At 39.2% G+C, this 13756-nt stretch overlaps 1 protein-coding gene across 1 annotated transcript; it reads right to left on the minus strand.

Moving 5' to 3' along the window:
- Positions 1–2193: 2193 nt before the first annotated feature.
- Positions 2194–12022, minus strand: sptlc1 (serine palmitoyltransferase, long chain base subunit 1). Its single transcript, XM_084486982.1, has 15 exons — positions 11964–12022; positions 10911–11018; positions 10720–10814; positions 9126–9219; positions 8913–8985; positions 8678–8810; positions 8344–8473; positions 6220–6309; positions 5975–6082; positions 5583–5678; positions 4932–5028; positions 4755–4809; positions 4458–4575; positions 3833–3906; positions 2194–3648 (listed from the first exon to the last, which is right to left on the minus strand). The coding sequence occupies exons 1-15, from the start codon at positions 12015–12017 to the stop codon at positions 3555–3557; spliced, it is 1419 nt and encodes a 472-aa protein (XP_084343108.1). The 5' UTR covers positions 12018–12022; the 3' UTR covers positions 2194–3554.
- Between the last annotated feature and the right edge of the window lie 1734 nt (positions 12023–13756).

Below are 13756 nucleotides of genomic sequence, written 5' to 3' on the forward strand. Positions count from 1 at the left end.
AATTTCCGTATTGCACTGGTTTTGTAAAATAAAATAAAAAAAGCGCACGATGCTCATTCCGTAAATCCCCAATCCGACATCCTAAACACCCAACCGCTGCATCGAAGGCTGCTTCTTGCAATATGAGAATTTGCCACACACGCACACGCACACACACACACACACACACACACACACACACACACACACACACACACACACACACACACACACACCTAGTGCCCCATCTAGGGATAGAACAGGGTATGGTGGTCAATTCACGACTCATTCTACAATAAAACGTCACAAATTAACACATGGCGTTGGCATCAACCATATTAGAAACAAAAAACTTACAAAAGACGACCATAAAAAAAACACTTTCTATGCTTACAATGTTCTTCAATGTTCCTTGATTTGGTGGAGGGAAGTGACTAATTAAAACTATGTTGAACAGATTAAAACAAATAGCTCATTGAATAGATCAGTAAACTGTAAAGGAAAGACATCAGTAGAACCATGGCTGATTGGCTTGATTAAAAGGCAGTGAAATCGTAATGGCCAGTAAATATTGCATACAAAATGTCAAAACATGTATATGCAATCAAAAAATCTACCTAATTCGTGTTGCTTTCATAGTTGATTCAATTTATATTTCAGTCAATCAATCAAATATAGAGTAAGGCCTACCCTATATTTATTCTAAATCTAATAAATAGCCCAAATATAGTACAAATAGTCAACCATAAGCGATAAAACAACATTGTCTCTGTGAAATAATCCCAAACCAATGCACACCATATATAATATATACAGTCATAAGAAGCAAGTGAGCTCAATGCCCAGCCACTACTAAATGTTATAATTTGTGGTTTAGGCCCAGCCAACTATTAGGCTACTATGTTTTCCATGAGCTCGAGTTACATTTACAGGCTAGACTTATACATCTGATATTCTCTTCTGCATGGTCTGCGTCCTCTTCGTCATACTCAAAGGAACAGCTCTACTTAAATATAAAAATACTTGAATATATCGTTTTATCGTCTGCCATTCATTTTCGAACAACTTCAATATTTTAGGCAATTGGCCTCCACATTATGAATTTGGTGTCATTTGAACGTTTAACCAGTATAATTTATTTTTAACTATTAGAATTGAAAATACTAAATGTTCAAGTATCTATCTCAGCAACACTTTCTAGAACAGTTCACTAGAGCAGGTATCAGCAGCCCTGAGGTACACATGTCAAATGTGGTGGATCTTCTTTAAGACATGGTGCTAGAAAGGCATTGTTGATCAGATTTTAACCACTTTAAACTCTGAGTTTAAACTCTGAGAATGCCTATAGTGCCACTGTGGCTCTAGCCTTAAGAATACAGATAACTTCCTGCAGCTGCCAAAGGATGGGAGGTCCCATCCTAGCACTACAACCACATATCTGCTTCTGCTTATTTTCCACTAGGTTGCACAATGGAGTCCCGAGTCATGAGCCAAAGAGTCATTTGTGATGTCACACATTATGTGTGACAGCCATTGGGGTTTGTAGGCTGGTGCTTGTTTGTGAATTGTAACCTACATTGTAGGTAAAATCGTTTGTATAGTTTTGTTTAGAATATATTCTTTTAGCAGCAAAATTGCTATTGAAATAGTTTTCAATAATAAGCTGAATTCTCACATTAGATTGTTTAGTACATTTAAACATTTTCTAATTAACTATTGCAAATTTGCAATGTATAGTTAATTTTCAAAGCAAAAGCACAACCTTCTGCAATGACCCAATAGAACAGCCTTATAGTGTTCTATTGGGTGTTTACGTTTATAGAGCCAATTCATTTCAATGTATTTTCAGTTGATGCCATCTTTAGTACCAAAAAAAACATTCTGAATAACTAATGGAAGTAGCTAGTTCTGGCAGAACACTTGTCATGGGTTGCCCATCAGCTGACAGCAAACACGGTCCAATCAAACCCACATAAACTGAAAGGCGGTTTAAGACCTTCCATCTCACACACAAACTGGGAAAACCTAGGTGTGCAAAGCTGAATATTAACCACTACTGCCTCCACCTGCTTTGGTTCTGCTCTTACACAACGGGTTGAGAAATCTGATGAACCACATCGGGGGTGTATAGTGTATATGGCATATTTATGTCATGCTTTAAATCCTACAGCGGGGAGTACCATAAAAGAGTGGCAACATACCGCCAAACCAAAGTTTATTTCCATTTCATGCAATAAAGTGTCAAATCTGAGAATAGATGATTTCTGACCAAACAAGTTTAATGGCTTCGATTTAACATTGTAAATTGTATTCACAAAATATATGACGAAAGCGGAGGTACAATTTTTTACCTTCAGCCTCATTCTGATATGCAGTGACAAGCACTGAGTGTAGGGGAAAGTTAGCTTGTGACAATCCACTTCATAGAGCATCTTTGAAATATACCATCGCCACACATACTCATTAAATACAAATACATAAGGCACATTCATCATTTTAACATGCAAACAATACAGTGTAATCACAGCATATTTAACAGGACATTTGGTAATGCTTTATTTTACACACGGCTAATTACATACTACTACTGTTTTATTGGATGATTTTGTTTGAATGTTTATGAAAAGGACGGACGCGATACATTAGTAGCAGAATTACTAAATGCTGCAAAGCCGAGTGGATCACTGAACAGCACTAATTTGACATTTCTATCACTTGCCAATTTCATAAACAACATCTTGTAAAATGAAGCTTTACCATATATGTTGTATGACCTACATTATCTTTCATACATTGAGCTTGGTATTCATAAAGAACTTTGGTCAACACATTTTTCTAGCCTTATATTTTAAGGCGCCCAAGATATACCCAAGAACAGGAGTGAAGAAGAAAAAAAGAAAAAAAAGAAAGAAAAAAAAAATTTTCTTGGGAGATTGGTTTAGGAGAACCCTTTCATACTACACTATTTTAAACCACGAGAACGAGACTTTGGGACCTCACAAAATGGGCCTGTGAGGCGCCCACAAGGCACAATGTGTCGCGGTGACCGTTAAATAAATAAACTGAATATATTTTAGTCTGATAAATATTGCATTTTTCTCCCACCCCTCTTCTCACTTTCCCCAGTCATTAGGCATTTATGTGGCTCCTTATAATCCAGTGATTTAACATCAACAGTGTAGGTCTATGGTGTTCATTCAAAGTAATAGACTAATGGATGGTGTCAGTACTGAAAACTGGAATGTGCACATTCTAGGTATTTTCTTTGACTCTCCATGTCGTGGTAGTGTATTACTTAAGGCATTAAACAAATGTGACATTAAAACAAGGATGGAATGTACATTTTCTTAGGTACCAAACTATTCACAATCATAGAATACATTTCATTCATGTGTAAAAATAAAAAAAGAACAAACATAATTAAAGCGATAAATACAACAAGGAGTGAAAAAAAAGGTTATTTAATGTATAAAAAAAACCGACTTGGTTGCGAAAAGTGGTGGTATTTGCAGATATCCTATTTCCACCAAGAAAGAAACCAGTTTAGACGCTGGTTGGTTTGAATGAGAGAGTGACTAGGATATTACGGCCAACGCCGCCTCTTTAATGCAAGACACAGCCTTCTGGATTTCCTCATCCGTCTGTTCAACAGTGACCAACACTCTGATACTGGGAACACAAGTGGAAAACAAGACACTTAATGCTACGTCATGATTTAAGATCACACATTTAAGGATTTGTGAAAAAAAAGTGGCCATCCCAATTAATAAGTACAATTTTAATTACGTTAGCAATACAGAGTTACGACCAAAAAACTGCATCAAGAAACGCGGCACAGGGGAGGTAAACTTACGATGGCGGGGGAAGATAGCGCTCCTCTTTCTCTAGGTAGCGTGCGATGGTCAGAGCCACCTCTCTCTCCAAACACTAGGAAATTACACGTGTTTGAAGTTAGAGGAGTTAAAAACATACCAAACTAATAAGCTCCTGAGATCTCCAGGATGCTTTGTTACCATTTACTCACTGCGTAAGAGTCTTCCCTCAAGTATTGTATTTGTAGTCAAAACAGATTAGCTTCAGGCTACAACTGATTGCCGTTTTATAACCGGGGAAAATATCTGCAAGGACTTGCTTCTGCAAGCTTACGCTTTGTCAGTGCGTCGAGGGATACTTATGCAATTGTGTATATTTGGGGTACAGTTTCAGCCCTGCCAGACACAATCCACCTCGCTGGACAACATGCCCTCATATACCTTGTACCAACAAGGACAAAAGGGTAGGAACGCATGCAGGTAGCCTGGTGGGAAGGGCATGTGTTGCCTCACAGTTATTGTGTCTAAATAAGCATTTCATATCCTTTCAAAGCAGACATGGATTCTAAAATCATAAACTTTGCAAACGTAACCGTGTACATCTATGTACAAAATGTTTTTCGATAGACAGACGCCACTTGCATTGAAAAGAGGTGCAAGACTTACATAATCGACAATGCGCCGTAGCGTCCTCTGGTCCGTGTCTCTGGAACCAGAACTTCTCTCTAGCTGCAAATGAAGGGCGGGGGATAAGGGCACGCCCACTAGCTTCAGGCCTGGAGTCCTGGAGAGAGGAAGATAGCAAGATGTTGTGACTGCACAATCATCGATTTAGTAGTGGCCAACGACTTCCAATTTTGAACAACTGTGACTAGATTAACCTCAGTGCATGTTCATCAAATGACTTGCTTCTTTGTTGTGAAATCAAGTACATTCTGAGAAATACAGTTTATCCCCACTTACCCCTGTAATGCATGGTAAACACTGGTGCACTTCTCTCTCAATACAGTGAAGATATCTGGTAACGAGAAAGAAAGGTTTGTTACTTAATGTGTGGACTACATGTTAAATAACAATCTATAAAAATCAAAGCACAGAAAGGGATAAGTAAATATAATTCCTTATTGATATTATTCATACCTGGATCCTCCTCCATGATGTCCAGAGCCTCGATGGCGGCCGCAGCCAGCATCGGGGGCAGAGAGGCTGAGAAACAGTAGCCCTGGCCCGATAGACGCTGGGCCAAGAACACAAAGACACATGTTAGGCTTGCAGTAAACCTGACCTACGCATAAACCTCAGAGTAGCTGTTCGTACAGCACAGCTGTTCAATCCCGGCTACTGCATGCAGTAAACCTATACAAACCTATACATGCATGCATTTAGGTGCATGCATGGGGACTTTTTCCAATGAGTAATGGCCTTGAAATCAGTGGTTCACAGCCTTCGACTTAAGTGTACCACAAAAGTAGCTTCAAAGACCTTTAGCGGACTACCTCTTACGCAAACAGTACATCATTTATAAATACGCATGCAGTGGCTGAGCAAGGAGTGCCACCGCGCCCTTCATAGGCAATTATTACTGCAACAAGGCCATGGCCACTGGGAAACAGTGGAAAGAAAAAGTCAGCAAGGCTGCTAATGTTTCCCAGTGTGTTTATTTAGCAAAAACCTAAAACATTAATGGAAAATATAACAATTGAAAACATGACGGAATGCAGCCAGTATGTGTGATGTTGCGTTGGAGTATTATAGCTTTCTGCCGACACTAATGTAACTAGAGTCTCTTACCTGATGGTCGATTACAAATGACCGGCCGCAACAGAAACCGCCAATGGAAGCGATGGCATTCTCCATGTTGGCGCTGATCAGGTCAATGTCATCGATCTAGTAGCATAAATCAGGGAATCGGCACTCTTTAAATACATTCAAAAATATTTTTGTCAAAAGGGATTAACATGAAAAAAACTTTAGTTAATTTCAAGCAAATCTTGTTCAACCAGATGTAATGAAAGGATAGCTGAAGGAATATGTATCCTTATTCACTGAAAGATAATAACTTTATACTTTTTTTCCTCTGCAAAACGCCTTGCTGATAAGAAGCCAAACAATCTGTATTTTTAAACGATAAGACCAAACTACGTCTGCAATCGTTTCCCACTATATCTGATCTCAATACTCACATTGACCCCAAAGTGTTCCGTGACCCCCCGACCGTGCTCTCCAAGAACCCCAAAAGACAGACTCTCCTCCAGGAAGATACGCACTTTGTACTTGTACTTCATCTTTACCTGGCGGGAAAACATCAAACCAAAGGGGATTACAATTTATAGCGCAATCATCTTTCAGACAATATCGTTCCATACGAAAGTGTGATAAGGACATTCCGTGAAATGGAAATGTTTTGGGGAAACTATTGCCGTCTTACCAGCTCTGGGAGAGGGCAGATATCAGCAGTGTTCATGTACAGTCCTTCCACGATGATGAATCTCCTTGTTACTTTGGCCTTGCGTGGATTCTATGGCAAGAACAATACAAAACTGTCTTATTTCCTTTTTCCTCATTACAACGGCACCTAGTCCTAACATTGATATCTGAGGCAGTGGTCAGATATGACATTCTTTTATGGTAACCTTTTTGATATTTTTTACACAATAAATAAGCCATATCACCACCATCACCAGTTCCTAAGAACATATGGTTGTCGAATAAGCGTCAACTCAATAAATAATTATCTACAACTTGTATGGAATTCACTGTGAAATATTACAGTTCATGGACGAGTTCTAAACAAATCCATATATAAATATTGCTCTAATGAATTAAGGAAACTTAATCTTGCAGACTGACTTATTATAGATCTGGAGCTGTATTCACAAAGCTTTTTATCGTACCGCTAGGAGTGCTCCTAACTCGCCCTAAAAGTTTTTACTTAGGAGTTTTTTCTTAAAAGTAATTCACAAAGCCGCTGAGACCTAGTCATACTAAGGATAAATCACTAAGAGTGAATTAAGAGTAACGCCCCCTAACGCCCCCTTACGTCGATTCTCATGCACGAGGTTAGAAGCGGTTGTTGAGTGCTGGCGGTCTCGTTGAAACTCACCCGCAACTTCACACAAACAAGCCCACTAAATCAACATAATATAATATAATAACAAGGAAATAGCCTAGGCTACAAATCAAGTCCTATCAAATAGTTATTGACAGTGCAGTTAGCAGAATACACGCATGATGACACGTTTGTGCAGACCACAATAATGACGTATGCACGTCAAATGCATTATATCAAGGAGGTAATTAAAGGCACCCTGCAAACTATTATCCAATAAGCATATTTCCAGCACTTAAACACTTTAAATATCAGCCCATACCGCCGTTCAAGTTCTCCTATCAAGATAAATAAAAGTGAAGACGTGAAACGTAAGTGAAAGCCGAACTGGTCCCAGGACCAAATGCTACTGCTGGCCCAGTTTGTGCTGGAGAGGAGGATAATTATATTTGGGTATTTATATTTTATATTTATGTGCTCTAATCGTAATCAATCGTAATGCTCGTAATCACTTACATGTTATAATTTAACTGTGCTCCCGGTTGTGGATTGAGCTAGGGTGTCAAGAGCCACGTCTTGCAGGGATAGCCACTGTCACCCAGCAAGTGACATCCAGCTGGTACATGGTGCCTCTCAAAAAGCTGCCTCAGACCGCGTCCTCATCTGTTGACGGCGCAATGATTTTGATGTGCATCCCGTCAATAGCAATGACAACACCGGGCACACCTGCCATTGCCATGAAGTTGGCTTTGATCCTGTATAGGCGCTGATTGTCCAAAGGAAACCGGATAAACTGTTGGAAGTTATGTGGTCTAGAGAGAGTGCGTTGATTGTTTGATTTATGGCACGGCTGACTGATGGTTGCAACATTCTTAAATCGTCGGCGTTGCAAAGTTACATTTTCCCTGTTGCTAAATATCAAAGTGTTGCCAAACAATTTATCTCCGGACTGATCGGGTTATTCCTGTTTGTTGGGGACGTTATTGCATCCCGCACTAATTCAAGTTTGATACCTCACAATTTAACCTATATTTAAGCAACCTTGAGTATCTTGAAAGTCGTTATTAAAATCCAAGTTGTTGTTATTATTATTATTATAGCTCTTTATCAATTCACAGTCTTCAATTGTATCCAAAGCATTCGGTCACGCTGCAGCCATTTTCCGATTCTTTGTGAATAGGTCTTAGGACTCCTAGAGTTAGGAGTCCTCTCGACGACTTTTAAGCTCTCCTAGACTTAGGAGCTACTTTTAGGCCTAAAACACTTTGTGAATTGCTCTTAGTAAAAGAAAATAGGAGTCCTAGATTTAGGACTGACACATCCATTTTTTTTAGGAGTTACTCGGCCACTTAGGACCTACTTTTAGCCCTAAGATTCTTTGTGAATACGGCCCCCTGTATTCTAAAGAGTATCTAAAACTCTTCATTGTGTGCTCTTATCCAAGGAACTTTGTCGAGAACAAAGCAAATTGAAGCCTCGTGTCTAGCACACTAGAACACTGACCTTGTGGTCTTCAAGCTGTTGTTCCTTCAGCAGTCTGTCCAGGTCCTCCATGTCATTGTGCTTAAAGTACTTGATGACACTGCGGGATGCTTGAAGGCCTTTCTGGATGGAGAAGCAAGCCGCCTCGTCCCTGGAACACCGAACAAAAGAAGAGTTTAATTATAACCACAATACACATTTGCTGTGGATGTGCATGGACACCGAGAATGAATTATAAGCAAATATTTAGGTCAATACATGAAGCACAAGTTTCTAAATCACCACATATATGGCATAAAGATACATGATTTAAAATATCCAATTATATAAACCACAGTTAAACCTATAAACTTACACAAAAACAATGTCCCCCCTCTTCGAATAGGCAGGAATTGCACTCGCAATGGTTGCGAAGCCATAGGAATAGATAATGGCCTCTTCCGTTTTCATAAACTTGGCCAGTCGACTCTCCAACTCTAGATGGACATCTGTTGTTGGAGTGCGCACACACACAATTTCAGTCCTGTTTTCATGTTTGACCACATGAAAGCAGAATTTCAGAAGACACAGGTAATGGACTCCTCACTCACCAAAAGTCCCATAAAACCCTCTGGGACCACACGTTCCAACACCGTATGTCTTGAGAGATGTTAAAGCCTTTTGCTGTAAAGATTAAATATATATACATTAAGTATATATAAATATATAAAAGGAAAGATTTGATATGTCAAGTTAAAAGCAAAATCGAACGCAATTCATTCTCATTATCATCAGAGTCAGAATAATAATAGAGGGAGACCAACCTTCACTCGGTCATTATCCAAAAGACCCAGGAAGTTAAACGAGGCAAAATTTATGCACTCCTTTCCATTAATGATGATTTTATGGCTTGGTGGGCTGTAAGGAAAAAAGGTGTTCTTTTAGTTTAAACTGTCGGCTGCACAAACCAACATCAGTAGCATACATCAGTAGCAACTGCGTATGCATATATTCCATTGTAACATTCTGAAATGGAATTTTGGATTTTGCATTGAACCTTCATTGACTGAGTCAACATCATGCCCAACCCTATCAGGGGGGTATTCCATCAAAGTCGCTAACGAAAGCGGCGATTAGTTGATTAAGCCTGGTTAGAACTAGCGCCAACTTCCACTTGAGGCTAAAGCCGTTCCATCAACGCAGTTCAGCCACGCCTTGCTCAGGTTAGTTCAAACCAGGCTCACGTTATCCTGGATTACATGCGTTCACGAGATATGTAACCAGCCCAGAACCGTGAATGTCGAATCATGGATCAAATGTCCGAAAAGGACAGAGCGGGATCTTTTCCAGTGGCGAACAGAAGCTGCTTGTGGAGGTCTATGAGGAGTACACGCATATAATAACTCAAAAAGGGAACAGCGTAACCATTAATAGAAACAGGGAGGCTGCCTGGCACAAAAATCGGCGATCTGTTGAATGCATAAGTAGTATTAAGCGTAACATATTTTAATTTAATATTGACCATGGATTTAAAAGCAGGGAGATAGTCTTGAGTTAACGTGTCGGACTTGCACCCGGTCGACCGGGGTTCTAACCCCACGCAAGTAATAGTAATATAGGAAGGATTACTAGAGAAATCAAATAACTTTTCATGCCATTTATTTTCCATTTCTTTGAATATTCTTAATTAGGGAATTAATAAAGGGAATTACAAAATGAAGCCAACGCCAAGAATACTACGCATTAGTCTAGACGCGAACTCGGGTCGCCCATATCACAGGGCAGGTGATAGACCATTCACCCAACCGCTGATTACTGATGAAGCGATAATACATAGATTTGTGTAAAAATGTGTTGAAAAAATAGCCACAGTAATAATAGATAGCAATTCATTGAATTATTTCATTTGCGTCATTTAATCTTAGACCCTTAGTGAAAATATACGCTGTTTGTACTTCATATATGTACATTTATGACAAAATTGAGAGGACTAGGTTTGGCGGAACCTTCTGATGGTACAATTGTTGCTGACAGATGGATTTCTCTGAAACACCGCTCAAGTTAGCCTGACAGTTAACCTGCTCCCGACCAGGTTAGTTTGGTCGGATAAATTGCTATGGTTACTTAGCGGAAATTCCCTTAAGTAACGTTCATGGAACGCAACTCTAGCTGAAAGAAGCCCGGCTTTATGTTTAGCTTGATGGTTGTTTGGTCGGATAAGTTGCCATGGTTACTTAGCGGAGATTCCCTTAAGCCACATTAATGGAACGCAACTCTAGCTGAAAGGCTGAGGCTGAGCCAGGCTAAGCAAAATAAGCCCAGCTTTGGGTTTAGCTTGGTTGATGGAATACCCCCCAGGCCCAAATGTTTACCATACAATGAATGAATGAGCAGAAAAGGCTTTCTGGAGTCACTTACCCCGTCACAATGTCATAACTGAGGGCTGGGTGGTCTTTGGAAACTAACGGAACCAGAGGGTCTGGTTGCCATTCTTCAATTAGTTCTTCCTTTTCCTGCAACAGGTGACCCCACACACAAATGGTGATGAATGCAGAACCAATAACAAAACATGAATACATGAATTACCATTTCCAACGTTTCAGTCGTACCTTCTCTGTGAGTTTATTGGTCTCCTGGAGTTTATACGTCTTTGAAAACAGAAGCCGGATGATCCATAGTATGAGGATACCTTCCAAGATCAAGTGATAGGCAGGGGCCTGTTACAGTGAGAAAGATATAAGGACCATACATATTTTATGATATAAGTGCAACATATTATTGTGTCCATATCTTGGTGGCCTGGAAATGCCAGCCCTCTCTTGCAATATAGAACGGTATACACACACACACACACACACACACACACACACACACACACACACACACACACACACACACACACACACACACACACACACACTTCATGGGTTTAAAAAAGAAAAAGCTAGAATCTAACAGGGAAATAACACCAAAATGTTTGGGTGTTATAACACCCAAAATGTTACATCAACACGGAATTGTGTAGTAACAAAATGTTGTGTTCGCGATCGATGGAATAGGCTCAGGTGTAACACGATGGATACTTATTTTAAGATGAGAGTATTTTATTTAGTTACCGAAATATAAGAATTATAGAAAGGTCACGGTCGAAATCTCCACACTGAAAATGTCAAGCAAGTTAGCTCCCTCCTTGTCAGTGGCAGATAACGTTAGGGGCATGTGTTCCCGACTTGACAACTTGGTTGAATTCTTTCACAGTTAAAACGGTTCTATACAATTATGAGTGAAAATAACATTGAATGATATAGCAAAGCCCAACTTGCAGCAAACAACTAGTCGACTAAAAAAAGAAACACATTTTGAGTTGAGACAAGCAGCTGCTCACTTGAACTTCCTGGATATCTGAAGAACCGCCTATGTAGGAATGCTGGCCCGTGATATGTTATGTAGGTGCATAGCGTTCACCTAAACAACAGGTGATTGGCTATCGAAGTTTGTCAATCAACGTTACTAAAGACGGTACTTTTTAACAGCCAAGTTTGTTTTACGTTACGAATTTGACGAAAAACATCAAATTTTAAGAAAGAAGCGGCTGTTGTTCGGATCTTCTACATTTAAAAATGATACAATTAAAATAGAAGGCAAAATATATATATAATTACCTCGTAAAACGCCTGAACCATTTCTACCAACACCCACTGCTGACCGGACGCCATCTTTGTTTTCCTCTGCCTGAAACGTCATGAGGAATTTAATGACGCGCCCGTCTGATGACACTCGACTCAAACTGTCAGTCGAAGACTGACAGTTTTTACAAAAATATAACTACATTTATTTTAAATACTTACTCTTTACAACATATATATATATATATATTGATGGGCAAAAATAACCTAACGGACATTACATTACGAATATAGTCAACTCTGGGTCCAAATCTAATAAACACAACACACCACACATTCAAGAGGGTCAAGATGACCCTCGAGCCCCCCCCCCTATCAGTCTGCGGAGAACACTCTGCCACAGCTAGATGGCGAGGACACACATATCACACAGAAAGACAACACAACCCGGAGGCTCAGGGACAAGAGAACCCTCTATAACCCACACAAAGTCTAACACACACACCTGGCTAGGAAAGATACTATAAGTTTCTCATGCACCGGATCACGGGTGCTCTTCCGAAGCAGAACCTCCTCGGAGGCAAAGCTCCGGACGACCTCAGCGCTGTTAGGGGACGTAGAATATTCGATCTCTCACGCTTTATGAATCAGTATTACCTTTCCCACTTTACTCAATAAATCCGAGGCCCTCGTGCTGATAGACTTTATTACCTCTCCGTCTCATTTTATCTGGTCAAGTAACTAGGCAGACTGTTTTTCCCAACAATATATATATATATATATATATATATATCTGGTCCGTGTACGAAGTATAATTAATATACAGTTGTTCATGTTGTATAATGAAACAGGCCAGTTTAGGGGGTATTGCCTAATTTCATTGTCCGAGACGTGCAATGCAATTCAGCGCGCCAAAGCGTCAGCTTGTTCCATTATCCAAGTTGTACAATGATATTTGAACAAGGAAGTCGAGAGCCGGAAACAGAGACAGCTCGCCTTCAAAGTAAAGCTCGCCTTAGAAGTAAAAGTCGTGCGTTTTGAAGCGTGAATTTAATTTAAGGAGAGCCAAACTAAATAAATAAACAAATAGCCTAAATAATGAACATAATTCATAACTGTTATACAGTCATATTTCTGCCACTTTCCCACAACTGATTGTGAATAAATTGCCAATGGGCACCAACACTGGAATTATTATAGAGCGCTGTGATTCATGTATGCAGTTAATGATTCATTTACATATTCATCAACTTATTTACTTGATTAAGGCTACTTAATCTGTTACTTTGGGTGAACGTTAAACGTTATATAGTGTTGCGACCTGTGATGAGTCTGACTGGTAGAAAGAGTTGATTTACCTTGACTTTATTGCTGGCTCTGTTGTCATGACAATAACGCAACTAGCTATCCGATGTAAAAATCCTTCAAGTTTATTTACCGTTATTTACCGTTCTCTCTCTTAACTTAATCTCTCTTAACATAAATAAAATTAAAATATATATATTTTTGGTGGATTATCCTCTGGCCTGTATAATAACAAAATTTATGCAGTGGTATGTAAAGAGCAATACAACAAAATCAGACACGCCGTGCACTGTGTGTTTTCGCAACTTTATTTGGGAGGTGACTAGCCTTTATTTAAATAGACTCATTTGTCACGTATTAAGTAGTAATAATCATTATTATTGCTTTTTCATATTTTCATATTTTTCTGACCTTATACATATTCACATCCTGGTATATATATATATATATATATATATATATAGGCTATGTGTGTATGTATATATATATATATATATATATATATATATATATATATACATACA

This window comes from Micromesistius poutassou (assembly GCF_964030765.1).
Source record: "Micromesistius poutassou genome assembly, chromosome: 22".
Classification (NCBI taxonomy): domain Eukaryota; kingdom Metazoa; phylum Chordata; class Actinopteri; order Gadiformes; family Gadidae; genus Micromesistius; species Micromesistius poutassou.

Coding starts and splice junctions, on each gene's coding strand:
- sptlc1 (XM_084486982.1), bottom strand. CDS start 12,017: ATGGCGTCCGGTCAGCAGTGGGTGTTGGTAGAAATGGTTCAGGCGTTT. Junction 6,310..8,343: donor AACAGCTTGAAGACCACAAG/GTCAGTGTTCTA, acceptor TTCTTGCCATAG/AATCCACGCAAGGCCAAAGT. Junction 5,029..5,582: donor CATTTGTAATCGACCATCAG/GTAAGAGACTCT, acceptor TTCTTGGCCCAG/CGTCTATCGGGCCAGGGCTA.